The sequence below is a fragment of the Elephantulus edwardii genome, unplaced genomic scaffold (genome assembly GCF_000299155.1).
Source record: "Elephantulus edwardii isolate Elephantulus edwardi_28Jun2011 unplaced genomic scaffold, EleEdw1.0 scaffold00015, whole genome shotgun sequence".
Lineage (NCBI taxonomy): Eukaryota > Metazoa > Chordata > Mammalia > Macroscelidea > Macroscelididae > Elephantulus > Elephantulus edwardii.
In genome coordinates this window covers 5,684,632-5,702,275 of record NW_006399765.1, presented here as the reverse complement: position 1 = coordinate 5,702,275, position 17,644 = coordinate 5,684,632, and the positions used below count along the sequence as shown (strand labels likewise).

The 17,644-nt window shown below is 46.2% G+C and overlaps 1 protein-coding gene across 1 annotated transcript in view; it reads right to left on the bottom strand.

Annotated features, from left to right (window-relative positions):
- Positions 1-10,548, bottom strand: part of BPIFB4 (BPI fold containing family B, member 4) — a 29,219-nt gene extending 18,671 nt beyond the window's left edge. The window contains exons 1-8 of the mRNA XM_006881445.1: positions 10,434-10,548; positions 8,902-8,964; positions 7,788-8,307; positions 6,760-6,864; positions 5,321-5,464; positions 1,822-1,885; positions 1,273-1,333; positions 96-187 (exon numbers count right to left, since the gene is read on the bottom strand). Of these exons, the coding sequence (XP_006881507.1) occupies positions 96-187; positions 1,273-1,333; positions 1,822-1,885; positions 5,321-5,464; positions 6,760-6,864; positions 7,788-8,307; positions 8,902-8,964; positions 10,434-10,539 (1,155 nt within the window). The 5' untranslated portion in view covers positions 10,540-10,548. The remainder of the gene's footprint in view (positions 1-95; positions 188-1,272; positions 1,334-1,821; positions 1,886-5,320; positions 5,465-6,759; positions 6,865-7,787; positions 8,308-8,901; positions 8,965-10,433) is intronic.
- Between the last annotated feature and the right edge of the window lie 7,096 nt (positions 10,549-17,644).

The window sequence follows — 17,644 nt, the reverse complement described above, 5'->3', positions numbered from 1 at the left end:
GGTTGCTTCTTAGGCATTCCACAGGAGACTAGGGGACCCACCCCACCTCCGCCTTTAGGGAGGAGACCCCCTTGCCCCACAATCCAGGCACTCACATTGAGATCTAGCTCCAGGAATTCCCCAGTCACAAGCGGCAGGCTGGAGAAGGTATACTGGACACTTCCCAATATCCCCAGAGGAATCAGAGCTGCAGGCAAAGAAGAGGGACATGGGGGTATCCCTCACCCACCCAGAGACCTTCCTTCCTGGTGACCTGAACTGGGGTGGGAATAAGGTTTTAGGTGCAGGCACTATAGAGAGTGAGAGCACTGCCTCTTTTGTTTTTTGAAATCCCAGGCAAGTCACTGCACCTCTTTGAACCTCAGTCTCCTCCTCTGTAAAGTAAGTTTCATAACATGCTTTAGACTATATGAAGAAGAGGCATTCGGATCCTAAATAATGATAAGACTTATAAACTGTAAAAGTGATCTGCACCAAGGACGAAGGTTCCAGGTTCCAAAACATGGTGACTAGTGGAAGCTGGTACTTTTCAGACTGCTTAATGATGGATAGTCCCACTGGTGGACAGCTCTTCCCTCATACCTGGCCAAAGTGGGAAGGCTTTTTACCTGTCAGGAAGTCATTCTCGCACTACATGGACTCCCAGATGGAGTGCCCAGGTGGGCTGTTACGTGCTATGTACAATGCACAACCCAAGATGCAGTTAGGACATTGCAGTCTTTGTAGAAGGCAGTGCCTGGAATTGTGCAGTGCACAGACTATGATGCTATATGGGGCATTCCTGGCGTGAGCTCGGAACATTAACTCTGAGGTCCAGGAAGGGGTGGGATTTGGTCCTTGTTGCTCATATCTGAAGGCCTGGATAGTTGCCATGACACCTTTTGTAATTCAGTCTCCCAATACCTCTGTGGTCCAAAGGCAGACCCTTCATTCTAGAGATGAAGAAACTAGGAAGTCTTTCCAAGGCCATCTGGGTGCCAGGCAGAATGAGGGTTCAATCCCAGCACCTTGCCTCCCAGTCTAGGGTTGTAGCCTCTTATATCCCAGTGGACAGTTCCTCCCTCTAAGACTTGGAGGTGAGAGGTGAGAAGAAAGGCCAGAGGGACCCTCTCTTAGGCACCACCACACTGTTCTTCAAAGGCCTGATAGTACATCTGTCTATCTCAATACTACCTCCCCAAGACATCTCCAGTCCCCAGGGAATTCCCTGGGACTGGACCAAGAGCAGACACTAGCAGGTATTAGCCAAATGAAGCCAAGAAAAAGACTTACAGTCCACGAGACCCAGCTGGTCATTGACAAGACCCAGTACCACATCCACAATGGGACAAAGCTGTAGGGAGAAAGTGCCACAGAGTTAACAGCAATCATGTTGCAAAGGCCAGAAGAGGAGGTGTGGACCAGTAATAACAGCTCTCATAGCTCACATTCACTGTCTGCTGCCTGAGGGTTGTTGTAGAAAAGAATCTAACATAATCCCTTTCTTATCAGATTGCAAAACTGGGACTCAGAGAGAGTATGGGACCTCTGGAGTTACTATGAGTTGGAGTTGACTTGATGAGCATGTGGTTTGGTGTATGGGACTTGTCACACAGCACACAAGCTGGAATTTAAAGCAGAAAGAAAGGCATGATTCTCCAAGTCCAAGTCTGCAGCTTCTCAGTCCTTCATGAATCTGCCCCTCTACACTCCTCAGGGTCCTGTCTGGTCTCCAGGAATCTACCCTCAAGTCCCTGGTTCCCCTCCATGCCTCTCATACCCCAGGGAGAGAGCAGGGCAGTGGTCTATGTTCCTCGCCCCTCATCCAGCACAGATTCTTACCAAGTCAGGGAGGACGTTGGCCAGGACTCTGTTCACTAAGTTGTCCACAAGGTTGGGGAGCAGTCTACAGAAAGAGGAGTAAACTGAGGACAAGGCTCACAGCCGCAGAGGGGTTCTTCAAGCTTGTCTACACTGCGAGCTCCTAGCCCATTAAGAACTTTGGGTGTTGTGACAATGTTCTGAAAGCGGGAAGGACACTGTGCCCTCACTCTAGGCCAAATGGACATGCCACCCAGGTAAATTGTCTGGGTTTCCATTTATTCAACAACTACTTCTTGAGTTTTACAATGGACCAGACTATTCAGATATTTTTTACTCAATCTAGAAAAAAGCAGTCTTAATCCTGGTTCCTTCCTGTTAATCTGACCCTCTGATGGGTTGATCGCTGAAGTTTTGCATCATTTTCCAAGAAGGAAACATGGAAGTTATTTAACCAAGCACTTAGCGCAGGTTTTTAGCACACAGTGGGTATCCAATAAATGCCAGGAGAAGAGAAGAAAGGAGAAGTGTCAGTCAATCAAATGTCTTCATGCTGTTCATTAAGAGACCTGATTGCTATGCATACAAGATTGGGACACACCATTCCTGTGGGGAAATGAAATCGAGGCCTATTAATAAATATTGGTTGATGAAGGAAAGCAGGGAGGATTGCTGACAAGCTGACTCCTATAAACAGGTCCTCACCTCCACTGAGCATCGCATATCGCTTCTTGAGTAAGTGGCAGCTCCAACAAAGCAAAGGCATTCTTAAGTTAAAGTCCTAAGTAGAGCATTTTCTACAAAGTTCACTTTGATGCATTTTGATCTGCCTTCTAAGTAGGTTCACCTTATCCACTTGTGGGAAATGTTTTCACATAATCCCCAACTTTACCAGATTAGGAAACTTGGACTCAGAGAGAGTATGGGACTTTTAGGGCCATTGAGAGTTAGCATTGATTTGATTGATGATAGTGGATCGTTTGGCATATGGGATTTGTCACACAGTTCACTTGTCATTATGGGGCCTCATCCTGATTGCCATTCTTCTTGGATGGTAAGACCCTAGAGAGGGTGTATGTTTGTTTGTGTATGTGTATGTTCATTCATGTTGTGCATGTGTGGAGGGGTATATTCAAAGTACACTCATATGTACTCAAGGTACAGATTATATTCCTCCTCTGGGAATTAACCCATGTATGAAATAAGTACATAGAAGTACATATTCACTGTAATCAGTCAGAGCAAAAATTAGACAAATTGAATCTTCACGAATAGGGATCTGGGCAAACTAATGGTAGTTCACACAGATAATGAAATATTATGAAGCTGTAAAACGTTAAACAAGGAAGTTATCAATGTCCAGATAGAGAAATCTCTCCATATAGAGTAAATTAAATAAGCCAAATATGAAACTATATATATGTAATACAGATGGTCTATTTCCTTTTGCTTGCCAAGGATCTCAAGACAGGAATATGTATGGTGAACTTGGAAGGACAGGAAGGACTCTTCACTCTGGGCCGTTTTGTCATTTCAGGTTGTATATGTATACGTATATGTATATGTATATGTATATGTATATGTATATGTATATGTATATGTATATGTATATGGCTACACATATTTCCTAATGAGCTCTGGTGGCCTAATGGTAAGAAGCTGTGCTGTAATCTCAAAGGCGCACACACATGGTTCAAATTCACTTCCTGTTCCACAAGAGAAGGATGGGCAATCTCCTCCCATGTGATTGAACTGCCCTGGAAAACCTGCTGGAGGGTCAGCTATTATTCTGACTCTACAGCACACAATGATGACAGTGAAGAATGGAAATTTAAACACCTGTTCAGGTTTCCCAAGATCAAGAAAACAAAGATTCTCACCACAGGGCCAATTGGCAGCCTAATGATAGACAGTAAAGAGATTGAGATTGTTAACAGCTTCAGTTTGCTTGGCTCCACAATCAGCTCTCTTGGTACCAGCAGCCAGGAAGTCAAAAGAGGAATTGCACTGGAAAAATCTTCTCTAAGGGATCACTCCTGAATACTGAAGAGCAAATGATGTCAGTCTGGAGACTAAGGAATGCCTGATCCAGGCCATAGTCTTTGCAATTGCTTGTTATGCGTCATAAAACTGCATAATGACTAGGGATGAGAGAAAGAGAATTGATGACTTTGAGCTGTGGTGCTGGAGAAGAGTACTGAATATACCATAGACTTCTAGGAGAACAAATGAGTTTGTCTTAAAGACAAACCAGGCTTCTCCTTGGAGGCAAGGATTCTGAAGTTTCTTCTAACATACTTTGGGCATGTTGCAAGGAGAGACCAGTCCTTGGAGAGGGACATCATGCTTGCGAGAATGGAGGGACAACACAAGAGAGGAAGACCCACGATGAGATGGATTGACTCAGTGACTGCGGTAATGAAGGTAGGTGTGTCAGAGATGACGAGGTTGGCTCAGGATAGAGCAGGGTTCAGAGCTGTTTTCCATAGTGTCACTATGACTTACAAGCAATTAACTGCACATAACAGCAATAAGGTTTCCAGGTGTTTTTGCCCTATCATTCCCCTCACCAGGACTTTAAAGATCAATTCTTCCTGGCTCCACCTACCCTGAACTAAAAACAAAGAGTGAGAGAAACTGACATGAATCAGAAAGATTTGTGATCAAGTTTTTCTGCTCTCAAAGTCAAGATTAAATGAGTTCTAGGAAGACTGGGTCAAGGAATTAGTAAAACAGAAGACAAGGAGAAGACAGCCTCAAAGGAAGAGTCCAAAGAAGAATTCTCCAAGATAATGGAGTGAAGAGAAAGAGATCCAATTACCAGCTGTTCCAAATATGCACTCATCTAAGACCACTAATTGGAGACAGCATACTAGGTAGTGGTGGAACACTTGAAACCTTTCTGGACAGAGGGTGAGCACCTGGCTAGTTTGTGAGGAAGGTATGACAGAAAAACTCACTCCCTCACCAAGGTCGACCTGGACAAGGAGTTGGAGCACCAATGGACAACTCACCCCCCCCATAAGACATGTATTCATAAAATCTCAAAATATGCCAGATTATGCACTAAGTATTTTACATTCATTCTCTCAATCCCTAAGAGGAAAAGAATTCTTTCCATTTCACATGCAAAATTTGCATCCAATCAGCTTCTTAAGCCTTAACCACCATGAACCAAGACTGTGACTGGGATGGCAAAGCTGCAGGTGTGTGTCCTCAGAGTATTCTCCAGTCTAGCTGAAACCCCCTGTCCTGGCTTTGAAGTCACAGCCCCTAGAGCCCAGCCCGCAGCCAAATGTGAGAGTGGGGATAGCCCAGTGTGAGTCCTCACTTCTCTTGCAGAATCATTGCTTGCCCAGACCAGAGCCAAATGTGATACTGTGGACGGCCCAGTATGAGTCCTCACTTCTGCAGAATCATTGCTCTGCTCACTCCAGTGGCCATGGGTAGGTGGGTGGCACAATTTGATTTGCCAAAGACACTCCACCACCCCCTGACACACTGCCCTGGTGATACTTACCCTCTCAGCAGCTTAACTTTGATGCCCCCCAGGAGGGTGTCACATCGTTCAATGACCAGCCGAGGATAACCTGTGCGGTCCATGGTCAGCCGCACCTTGGCCGTGATGTTCACCTCTACAGCAATGTCCAAAAAGCCAATGAGACTGAACGAGACCAAGGGACCAGGAGAACAATGAGTCACACCCATTGAACAGGCAGCTCTCCCCATGCAGACTAGCCCAGCACCTGCCCACCTCTCAAGTTTTTGTTCTTACTCCTTGCTATTAATTACCTCTCTTGTTCATTTTTAGGAACAAGAAGTCTCAGACCAGGAAGGCCTCTTAGATCCCCAAAGTCAGTTAGGATACATTTTATCTCACACTCTTTCTAGAAATTCTACTTTTTAATCACCTAGCTTCATAGACATGACTTCATCCCATGGGGATAAACCTATGTAAACCCCTCTGAGATTCTCTAACAAGCACCTACTACATGCAAGCGGTGATTCTATGAATGGGCTTAAGAATGTTAGATAAGGATCGCACAGGATAGGGCAAGGTTCAGATCTGTCATTCATAGAGTCACAGTGCGTTGTAGTGCTAGGAGTTGTAGTTGACTTGATAGCACCTAACAACAACACATGGCAAGCAGAAAGCCCCAGTAGCTAAGTGGTTAAGCCTTTGGTTTCTAACTTAAAGACTGGCAGTTCAAAACCACCAGCAGCTACTCAAGAGCAAGGTGGAGCAGTCTGTGCCTTACAGTCGTGGAAATCCTATGGGGCAGCTCTACTTCGGCCTATGGGCTCGCTGTATTTCTTCACATAGAACTCACCCACGTAAATAATGTGCCCACGCATGTAATGAACCTAGCACTTGTAGGAATCAAAAGTGTGAGGAGGTTGTGTGATTTATGGAAAATTATGTGCTATCACTGGCTCAATTCTAGGAGCTCTGGTGGCCTAGCGGTAAGGAGTTTGTGCTGCCAACCCAAAGGCACACAGTTCAAATATACCAGCTGCTCCATTGGAGAAAGATGGATAATCTCCTGTGCAATTGACTGCCACTGAAAACTTTTTGGAGTAGATTCTGACTCAGCAGTACATAACAACAATAACATTCAAAAGGCATTTGCTTGTCCTCCCTCACTTAGGGTCACAACCACGTAGAGAGTTGGTCTCATTATTGTTGTTGCAGATCAAGACACGAGGGTTCAAAACTGGAATTGGCCCGAAGTGGTGTGGCTTATAAATTAGAGAGTCAAAACTATTACTTGCACTATAGCCTTCCAAGCTCTTCACCGCTGCTCTCGGCCATTCCTACTGCCCACGTGGATATTAAAATGACCTTGAGTCAAGTGCACAAGGCAAGCACTGAGCACATTAATTCTGTTTCATCAATGAAGGAACTGAGGTGTGGAGAGAGGAGATGTTAGGGGCCCTTTCAGAGCCAAGGTCACACACCTCTTCCCATTGATGGCCACGCGGGTATACAGGCTCAGGTAGACGCCCACACCGGGCAGCAGCCGCACAGACACCCGAGGAAGAGTCAGTTCCACAATGCGAAGCCTGCACAAGGTACAAGAGAGAGCTCATGCTGGAGAGGCCGAGGCAGGCCTCCAGCAAACCTGGAGGACGCCTTCCTTCACATTCCTCTGCTCCACATTCATCCTTCATGTCCCTGAGTAAGCTCAAGGTTCATGGACTTGGGAAAACTCATAAATGTTAAAAACAAAAATTGCCACCATCTGTAATCCCACCACTGAGGGACCATCATTTACATTTCTATATAACTCCGTAGCATCTCTTTTTCTGTGTAACGATGCCCTTCCCTGCCCCACTTTGCTTGCACATTCTCTTGTCTATATTCTTCAGATTTCAGCTGGATGTCTTCTTCCTCCAGGAAGTCTCTCCTGATCTCTCTAGTCTAAGACAGCTTGTCCATACACACATCACTCAATCACGTTGCCCTTGCACTTTCTCCTATTATTGTTGAAATTGTGTAATTATTTACAGGCTTCTTAATTAATGCCCATGAGCCCTACCAGTTTGCAAACTCTGTGAGGACAGAGTTCCATCATGGGGTCATGTCCCCAGTACCAATATGGTGTCCAACCCATATGAGGAGATCTAAATAGTTGAGTTAGATAATGAATATGAGAAAAAGGTTCACACTATTGAAACTATATAGGTAATTTTAAATCCTTGGGCTTTTTTCTATTTAAATTATATTACTATGATATTTTGCAAATAAGGAAATTGAGACTCAAATAAGAATGGCCTGAAGTTATGTAATAAAAACAAAAGATTAAGCTGAGATTCAAATCAGACCGCTTTATGCCAAGATGCTAAACTTGGGACTTTGAAAATGGCTAGTCTTGACCCCAAGCCCCGACATGTATAAAACTCTGAATGAAAACCATCCCTCCTCATACCAAGGCCTGGGAGAGTATTGTGTGCAGGTTGGTCAATTGAACCCAGTTCCTTCTTACCCTGTGATGCCCTGCACAGTGCTGAGGATGCCACCCTCGCCGAGCACTCCTAGGACGCCTCCTCCTCCAAGAAGTCCTCCGTCACCAAGGAGACCTCCTCCACCGAGCAGGCCACCTTGGCCTGACAGGATGCCATCAGCTGCCAGCATGCCTCCAGTGCCCAGCAAACCACCGGGGCCCAGAGCCCCAGTGGCCACGCCAGGTGGGATTTCTCCAGGCCGCAGCTCTCGTCGGTGAAGCCTGCCCACAGTTGATGTGCCTTCTGCTGACCTATACCGCCCATAGCCCCTATGGCCGCCATATGCATTCTCGCCATTGCGGTAGTCACCGTTTCGGAGGTCCCTGATGCTTCCATCTGACTCAAGGATCTCCCCATATCGGTATTTGCCCCCAAGCTGAGCAGTGTTGTCGTTGCTATTGATGTGACCATACTTGTAATTACCACCAAGCTGTTTGCCGTTGGTATATACTGGGGGTGACTCTCGGACATGGAAGTCATTGTAGGGAACACCACCAACACCTCGGGGGAATTCAGCGCTTCTGTAGTCATTGTAATGGTGCCGGCCACCGCCTAAGAGACCACCACCACCACCCAAGAGGCTACCACTACCACCTAATAGTCCACCACTGCCACTGCTACCTCCACCACCCAGAAGCCCCCCACCATGACCACCCAATAGCCCGCCACTGCTGCCGCTGCCACCACCCAATAGGCCTCCTCCAACTCCACCCAGCAACCCCCCACCACCACTGCTACCACCCAAAAGCCCACCACCACTACCACCACCCAACAACCCCCCACCACTACTTCCACCCAACAGCCCACCACCACTACCACCACCCAACAACCCGCCACCACTACTACCACCCAACAGTCCACCACCACTTCCACTGCTGCCTCCATCACCCCAAAACCCCCCACTACTACCGCCACCCAACAGCCCACCACTGCTGCCGCCACCACCCAGCAGGCCACCTCCCAGCAGGTCACCCCCCCCACTACTCCCGCCACCAAGCAGACCCCCCAGAAGACCACCTCCCCCACCACTTCCACCTCCACTTCCACCAAGCAGACCCCCCAGGAGAGGCCCACCACCAGCACCACCAGCTTTACCCATGGGCACCTCTCTCAGGGCCGTGTGGAGGGCATCGCTTTGCTGCAGGGTGCCCGAAATGGCTGCAGAGAGGAAAAGACGGCCATCAAGTCTTCTTCCTCCCACCTCCACCCCCAGGCACCACCCCTGGAGGATCCCTGGGCCCTCAGGACCTCACTTCCCCGTAGTTACAAATGCAGAGGACAATCAGGGAATTTCTTCTGGCCATTCCAGTTCTGCTGTAATTGGGGATTCAGAAGTGCTGGGTTTTACCCGCTAAACTTAGTTCTATTTGGACATCAACCAAATTTTGATGGATTCTCTTTCTCATTCCTTTCCACGTGCTCCATATTTTACGGCTGCTGTTACTAGTAGCGGTTGAGTAGATTCCGACTCATAGCGACCCCACATGCCTTCAGCATACAACTACATCAGAAGGGTTTCTCAATTGTGATCACTGGTGGCCTGGTAGCAAGAAGTTGTGTCACAATCCTGGAGGCAAGTGGTTTGACTCCACCAACTGCTCCGTTGGGGAAAGATGGGCAATCTCCTCCCATGCAATTAACTGCCTCTGAAAACTCACTGGAGGGTCAGCTATGGGTTGATTCTGACTCAATGGTACACAACAACACTCTTTTTTTTTCTTCCTATAATTATATTTTATTAATTTTCATAAACATTTACAGAGATTTTGGGCTTCCACTCATTCATTGTTGCACTACAACAACACTCTTAACAGAAGCAGATCACCAGGCCTTTTCTTTCTCAGTACAGTTGTATGGGTTTGAACCAACTTTTGGACTTATAGTTGCATACAAACTGTTCGAGTCACCTAAAGATTATCTATCTCTCCACATTTTACAACTCAAACAAACAAAATCCTACTTTCGTGTGCATTATCTAATCTTGTTCCTGAGAAATAGTCAAAGCCAAATTTAACTGACAGAGAATAAAATTGACAGGTACAATCCTCAGAGACCTCTCAGAGGACTAATCTCACCTCTTATTCTCATGATTGCTGTAGATAAATGACAGGGCAGAGAGTATGTCTTCTTTGATAAATAATAAAAAGAGGTCCTAAGACTTGGAGGCAAGACTAGTTTTGGTTCCCTGCAATTGAGGGCCTTCTGTGCGCCAGGAACTGTGCTAAATTCTCACAGAAGTCATCTAATTTAATCCTTATGTCAGTCTCCTGAGATGGGGACCAGCATTGCACCCATTTTGCAGATTAGGGAAGCAAGGCTCAAAGAACTCAAGTCATGAACTTAATGCCACAGGATTTGAACCCTCAGAAGACTAATTTCAGAGGTGAGACTCTCAGTTATTGCCCTCTGTTGCCCCATGAATGGGAGCATAAAGTCTCTAGCATTGTGCTTGGCACACAGTAGACGCTCCAGAAACGGTAGCTAAAAGGAAAAGCGGGGAACTGAGGTCCAGGGATGAGAAATCACCTGTACATCTGATATGGACTGACAATGGGGAAGAGGGCCCCTTGGAGTTGGCTGCTAGGCCCCACCCACCCGTGTCCACCCCTATGGCAGGCTGGACTTACCGTCGCTCAGCACATTTTTGGTAACCCTGAGGACGGTGTTCGTGTCTTGGCGGAAACCGCACACAGCCGCCACGGACAGGGCAGCCACACACCACGTTATCCACATGCTGGCTCTGCTTCCCTGCCAAGAAGACACCATCCTGGTCAGCAGGTGGAGCTCGGTAGCCTCTGCCGTCAGCCATATCAGGACTCTGACAGGCCTAGAGACAGGGGACACTGACTCCATGTTACACGGCAGGGGAGGCTCAGAATCCTAGAAATTCCCTGAGTTTCTCAAACTGGAATCAGCCTGAAGACACCAATAACCAAATTGTCCTAGGACAGGGATGTCGAATTATCTCCTAAGGTGGGTTTTCCAAGCAGAGATTTAAGAGAAAGAACTAATGGAGATTTCCATCTAAAACCCCAAATTGATAGCAGGTAGGTTCTGGGGACCCCTCTACAGCATCTTCTCACCATCTATCCCTCTACTCTCCACTGATCCAACTACTCCTCCATGCTATCCTGCCATCCTGTCCATCTATGTACCTGCCTATCCATTCATCTATCTATACTCCCGTTCACCTTTCCATCTCTCCATCATCCAGCCACCGAGAGAGCCAGTCATATGTCCATCCACCCATCCATCCTTCCCACTCTCTATCTAGCCATCTTCCCATACATATGTCAATAAAAAACCCTACACCCTTTTCTATCTCTTTAGAGGAATCTACAGCTGTGCTGGCAACCCAAAAGTATGAGGTTCAAATCCACCAGCTGCTTTGCATGGAAAAGATGGGCAATCTTTTACCATGTGATTAACTGCCTCTGAAAACCTACTCAGGGGTCTGCTATGGTTCAGTTCTGACTCAATGGTACAGAATAACAACTCTATACTATGTGATTAAGATTAAGCATCAGAGATGTCTGGGTTAGAATCCTTAAACAGGAGACCTTACCTTTATTTGAATCTGTGCTTCTGAATCACTAACACATATTAGCTGTTGTTATTATTAGCTGTTGTTGATTGCCATCAAGTTGAGCACAACTCATAGCAAGTGACTCTATAAACAAAAGGCCTGAAGCTTTTCTATAACTATTGGCATTTATCAAAGTTCATAAAGTTTCCGGAGGCATGTTGTTTAGGAAGTGGATGCCACTCCTGCCTCCTAGTACCAAAAAATAAAAATATTACTGATGTCAAGTTTATCTGAGCTCATCATGACCCTACAGAGCAGAATAAAACTGCCCCGCGAGTTCGCCGTGGCTGTAAATCTTTAGAGAAGCAAAGTACATCTTCCTCCCACAGAGAGGCTGCTGGGTTTGAACTGCTGAACTTTCTATAAAGCAGCTAAACACTTAGTCACTGAGCCACCAGTGCTCCTCTAGTAGCCAGTTGCTGTTAGGTACCATCAAGTCAAAACTGACTCATAGCTGACCTCCAGCAGGTTTTCAGAGGCTGTAATTCTCATGTGAGGAGATTGCCCATCTTTCTCCCATGGTACAGTTAGTGGATTTGAACTAAATGCCTTTGGCTTGGCTGTGCAACTCCTTACCACTAAGCCACCAGAGCTCCCTCTAGTATCTAGTAGACACTCAATAAACATCACACCTTTTTTTGTTATTATTTTAGGACTATTATTTTGCACTCTAAGACGTTGCTAGAGAATTCTGGTAACCTGGTGGTAAGGAGTTGGGCTTCCAACCTGAAGGCACATGGTTCAAATCCACCAGTTGCTCCAAGAAAGAATGATGGACAATCTTCTCCCATGCAATTTCCAGCCTTTGAAACCCTGCTGGAGAGTCAGCTATGAGTTGGCACACAACAATACAACCATAAGTGAGTGGAGAGTGTCAGCAGATTGGAGAGGTAGGCAAAGCGGGTATTATGGGACAAATTGGTCAGCCTCTGGGGAACTCTATTTGATGCCTCCATGCCTTTGCCCAGTTTTCTCACTCTGTGAACCTGATCTCAGATGATCAGTACGGAACATAGTCTTACATCAGGGCCAGCCTGTGAAATTCTTGGTTCCAACCTCCTCCACTTACACATCTTCTCTTTTTCTGCCTCCAGTTCTCTAGAAGTTCACAAAGCCCCCAAGTTTTCTCCATCTGCTCCCAGGACAGGAATGGGGGCACTAATTCTTACTAGTATATGAAAGGTTGATATATGCAAGATCCACCCTTCTCTCCATGGCTTTGTCCTCTGGTAGCTCTGTGCTCAGAGATCACCACCTTTAGTTAAAAAGATGGACACCAGTGGAGGGATTTGGGGCATCACGGGCTGAAGCAGTCTTAGGGAGGCAGGAAAGGTCCTAGGTACCCAACATTTCTGGGAAATGGCAGTTCTGCCCGTGCCTTTCTGTTGACTCGGGCCTTTCTGATGGACTCCTGCTAGGTTCTCATGACTCTGCCCACTTTACAGGCAAGACAACTGAGGCTCAGAGAGGGATCATCCTGCAGTTTCTGGTCTGGGATCTTCCCTTCTTTGCCTCAGCCACTGACACCTCCCCAGCCTTTCCCTTTCAGTATGAATGGTGATCAACGAAGGGGCTCCTCCTTACCCCTGGGAGGTCCCCGCAGCTCAGTCCAGAGAGGTACCCTGCACTGGGCCCTCTGTTAACAGCTGAGTCGGGCCACAGGTTAGCCTTATATAGCGGCTGGAGCCAAAGCCTGGACCCAGAGAGGGAAACACTGTAATTATGAGAGACCGGAATTCAGATTTACTGTGCACTGAGCCCCAAAACCACAAGGGCTTGCGGTTTGTGGCTAATTCCAAGCAAGTCTCCAGATGGTGTCATATGAACCAGGGTTTATCAGTTCCAAGTCTGGTCACATTCCTGGAGACCCCAGTGAGGTTCCCAGAAACACCCCCAAATGTATTGGGTTTCCAGCTCTATAACAGGCACTGCCCATTCCTGACGGCTGGGGCAGACAGGATGTACCCAGACTGGATTCATGATGGTCAGGCTGACTGAGGTTCAAATTCCTACCCCACCCCTAACTCACTGCGTGGCTTTGGGCCAATCACTTCCCCTCTCTGAGCCTCATACGATTTCTGTCTGCAAAGTGTATATAATACATAGAGTTAATTGGAGAATTAAGGAAGATAAATGTGAATCCAACTCCTTCAACAACTTAGAACTTATGCATGAATAAATATGCACAGAAGCTTCAACTTGCAGAAAACCTCCCCAAGAAGTCTCATTACGGCTTGAACAGTGAATGCTAACATATCTCTCATCTTATGCCCACCAGTCATCGGCACATCTACCGTTTCCTTGCATTTGTTTCGATGCACAATTACCCACCCATTCATTAATCTGTCTTTTCTTTTTTGATACTTTTCAAAGTCAGCCACAGGATGCAGTCCCCTAAATAGTTCAGCATGAATGTCATTGCTTAGAATTAAGGATTTGTTGGCGATTCTTCCATTTGAGATAAGATTTATATGCAGTGCAATACACAAACTTTAAATATTTATTTGTTGAATTTTGACAACTCCGTACAGTTATCTAGCCCACACTCTTTTTTTTCCCCTTGTATTTATTACCTTTATTTTTTATTTTTTTTAATTAAATTTTATTCATTTTAATGCACATTTTCAGAGATTTTGGGTTTCCATTCATTCATTGTTGCTCTTAGCCCACACTCTTATCACAATATAGACTCTGTCATTCCAGAAAGTTCCCTCCTGCCTCTTCTCAGTTAGTCCCTCACCCTCTGGAGACAGTCACTGCGCCCCACGCCCCTCAAGACCTGGTGTGGTCGTGTTTGTCTCCACACAATCTAGACCTCTTCCTTTGGCATTTAAGGTGACCTGCCTTCCTCTCTCACTCAATGCTTTGTCTTTCTATTCTCTTCCCATCACCCCCAGACTCCCTGCCTCTGGACCTTTGCACGTGCAATCTATGTCCTCCTCACAACTCCGTTTGTCAAAATGATGCAGAAATTCCAGTTCCTCCAGAAATAATAATTGCAAAATATAACTCCTGCTCTCATTAAAACCCTCAAACTTCTATGTTTCCTCTGGGCCACCCGGGGCTCTCAAGACCCCATGGTGAGGCATCACTGCTCCAGCTAAACCAGTATGTGCCCTACTCCTAGATCAGTATAGGCCCATATGCCAGTGTAGTGAATGAACAAATGAATGGCTGAGTGGATTCTTGTACCATCCACAGGACTGGGACTTGGCTCTTTTAGGCCTCTTTGCTCACTTCCACCCCTTCCAGCTCTGGCGCAGGTTCTCTGTGTTTCATTGATGCCACTTCCTTTACAACTGCACCTGGCCTGTTGTTGATTGACATCAAGTCGAGCACTACTCATAGCAACCCTAGGAACAAATGACTTGAACCCTTTCTATAACTATCGTCATTTCTCAAAGTTCATAGAGTTTCCAGAGGCATGTTGTTTAGGAAGAGGATGCCACTCCTACTTCCAAACCTGTCTTAAACTGGGAGCTCCACCAAACACTGTCCACCATAAGTAACTATTATGGTATTTGGCACCCCAATGGAACAAGGTTCAGCATCACAGCAACCCCAGGTTACCTCAGTACAGCAAATTTATAGAAGAGTGCTGTACCACTTAGAAGAATGTCCCTTCAAAATATAATAACAACCAACTTCTAAATACAAAGGCCCTCCATGAGGTCTTGTTGACATTAAACAAGAGACTGAAATAAAAAAACAACTAATATGTTGTTGTTGTTGTTGTTGTTATGTGCCATCGACTTGCCTGTGATCTATAGTGACAGCAGCTCTGAGCTCTTCCCTGTCCTGAGCCAGTCTCACTAATTCTTACACACCAGTCCCCACTGCTCCAGTTACTGTACCAATCCGTCTCATTCTGGGCCTACCTGTGCATTTCTAGGAAGTGGGGGCATTACTTTACTACCTGCCAGGGCCTGTTTCCTGCTCTTTCTTGGTCGCAAGACAGTGGTTAGAACCATTTCAACCTCAAAAGAGTGTTTTCACAGACCGAGGGACTTAATCATGCAGAACCCAGGAACAGGACGTGGCACACAGTAGGTGTGTTCAGTAGATGCTATTTTTATGCCCCACACACCCCTCCCTGACAATGTCACATAACGAGGAGTCAGCAAAGACATGAGGGATGTGAGAACATGGCTTCAGGTCCAGCCCTGGCTGGCTTAGCCATCTCCTATGAGGGTTGGAAGGGTCCTGGGTTGGTAGAATTTTAATTCCCACGTCCCATCTGATCTGTCAGCTCTGGAGCAATAACGTTTCACCCCTGGGCCTCTGTTTGACTGTAAAATGGGTATAACTATGTTTTCCAGCAGAACTGTGAATTAAGTAATAGTAATATTATTTGTAGTACTAATGCTATCTAGCCCCACCTTTTCACTCCCTCTGATGCTGGCTGCCTCTGTACCCGAATCCATTCTGCCCCGCCTGACATGAATAAGAACTTGTACTTGTGTGTCTCCTTCTCTGTGCCTCTGTACCCCACTTGGGGAGACTAGAAATAACAGCTCACAACAATGATAATTATCTGGGTTAAATCTGCTTCCAGTCTTCCTTATTTGAATACATTTGTGCTCCGTAGCTTGCCACTTAGTAAGTGATACCAATACTTATTAAGCAAAGTAACTTTTCAATTGATTTAAAATGCAGAGAGGGCGATTGTCCCCCTTTTCTCCCCATCACCACTTCCACAAGTTGGTTGCAAACGGGAACCTGTAGGGGGCAGTGCACACTTGTAGTTAACTAACTCAATGCTTTATCCTGGTCCTCAGGCCTGAGACCAGCCAGGCCCTGAAACCAGCCAGACCCTGAGACCAGTCAGGCCCTGAGACCAGCCAGGTCCTTGTGCCTAGGACACTGCCAGCCAGGAGGATTAATGTGTAGCCTTGGCGCCAGGTAGATAACCTGGACTTAGAGTCCAAAAGGAACCTTTGTCTGGAGCTAAACAGGAATGAGGGGAGGGAAACATGATTTCCTCAGAGGAGCCCAAAGGTGAGTCATCCACACAGGGGGCTGCAGAGATCAGAAAACAGCCCCTCCACCCTCACCCTGGTCACTAAGCCCTGTCTCCCTCCAAGACTGTCAGCCCACAGAAGAGGGCTCCCATTATATCTTTTTTACACCTCACCCTGACAGTCCTGAGTTCACATCCTGACCTCCTGGATGTGTGGACTTAGGCAAGTCATTTTAAATGTCTTTGTTACATGTCAGGCTGGTAACTGAAAGGTCATCAGTTCAAATCCACCAGGTGCTGCAAGAAAGAAAGATGGTCAGTTCCTTTTGTAAAGATTCACGGCTTTGGAAACCCCATGGAGTGTTGCGACAAATCAAAATCAGCCTCACAGCAATGGGTTTTGATCTTATGGTTCTAATAAAACTGATGCCTTTAAGCTGTAGTGTTGGAGAAGAGTACCTATAATAAGGGGCGGGGGAGAGGCGAAAGAAAGAAAGGTCCTCAACCTGGTGGATTGACACAGTGACTGCAGCAATGGGCTCAAGTGTGTCAGAGATTGTGAGGATGGCACAGGATAGGACAGAGTTCAGATCTATTGTTCAGAAGTTCATTGTGAGTTGTACTTGATGGCACCTAACAACAACAACCATCAATGTGGAACCCAGGAGGGATGTGAATAATGAAGTTCTTGACTGCTATAAAAAAAAGCTGGTGGTAGGGAGCTCTAGGGGCCTAGTGTCAAGAAGCTGTGCTGTAAGCTTGAAGGCACACGGTTCAAATCCATCAGATGCTCCACTGGAGAAGGAGGGGCAATCCCCTGTGCCAGTTGGATCTGATTCAATGGTACACAACAAGGAAAATAAAGTGCCATGGTATTCCTAAACTTTTATAAACTATGCAGCACGCAGGAGCAATGATTTGGTAAATTACTACCTACTTGGGAGGGACTGGAGAGCATTGTGCGGAGTAAACTAGCCCAGTCCCACAAGGATAAATATTATATAAAACCATTGTTGTAGAATGAGTATAAGGATACAAAAGCGGTGGGAGAGGTTGGAAGCAGAGGGATGAGGATGTGCAGGGATGGGGAGGGGGATTAATCATGGAGCTGTACAATTTGATGGGTGGGGGGAGTGGGGAAAATGGAAAGAATCTGTTCTTTAGAATTCAAGATACTAAAGAGTTGAATAGAATATTTCAAAAGGCAGCACGGGATGACAAAGCAAAATATTACAATGAAATGTGCAAGGAATTGGAGGCAGAAAATCAAAAGGGCCGAACTCGCTCAGCAT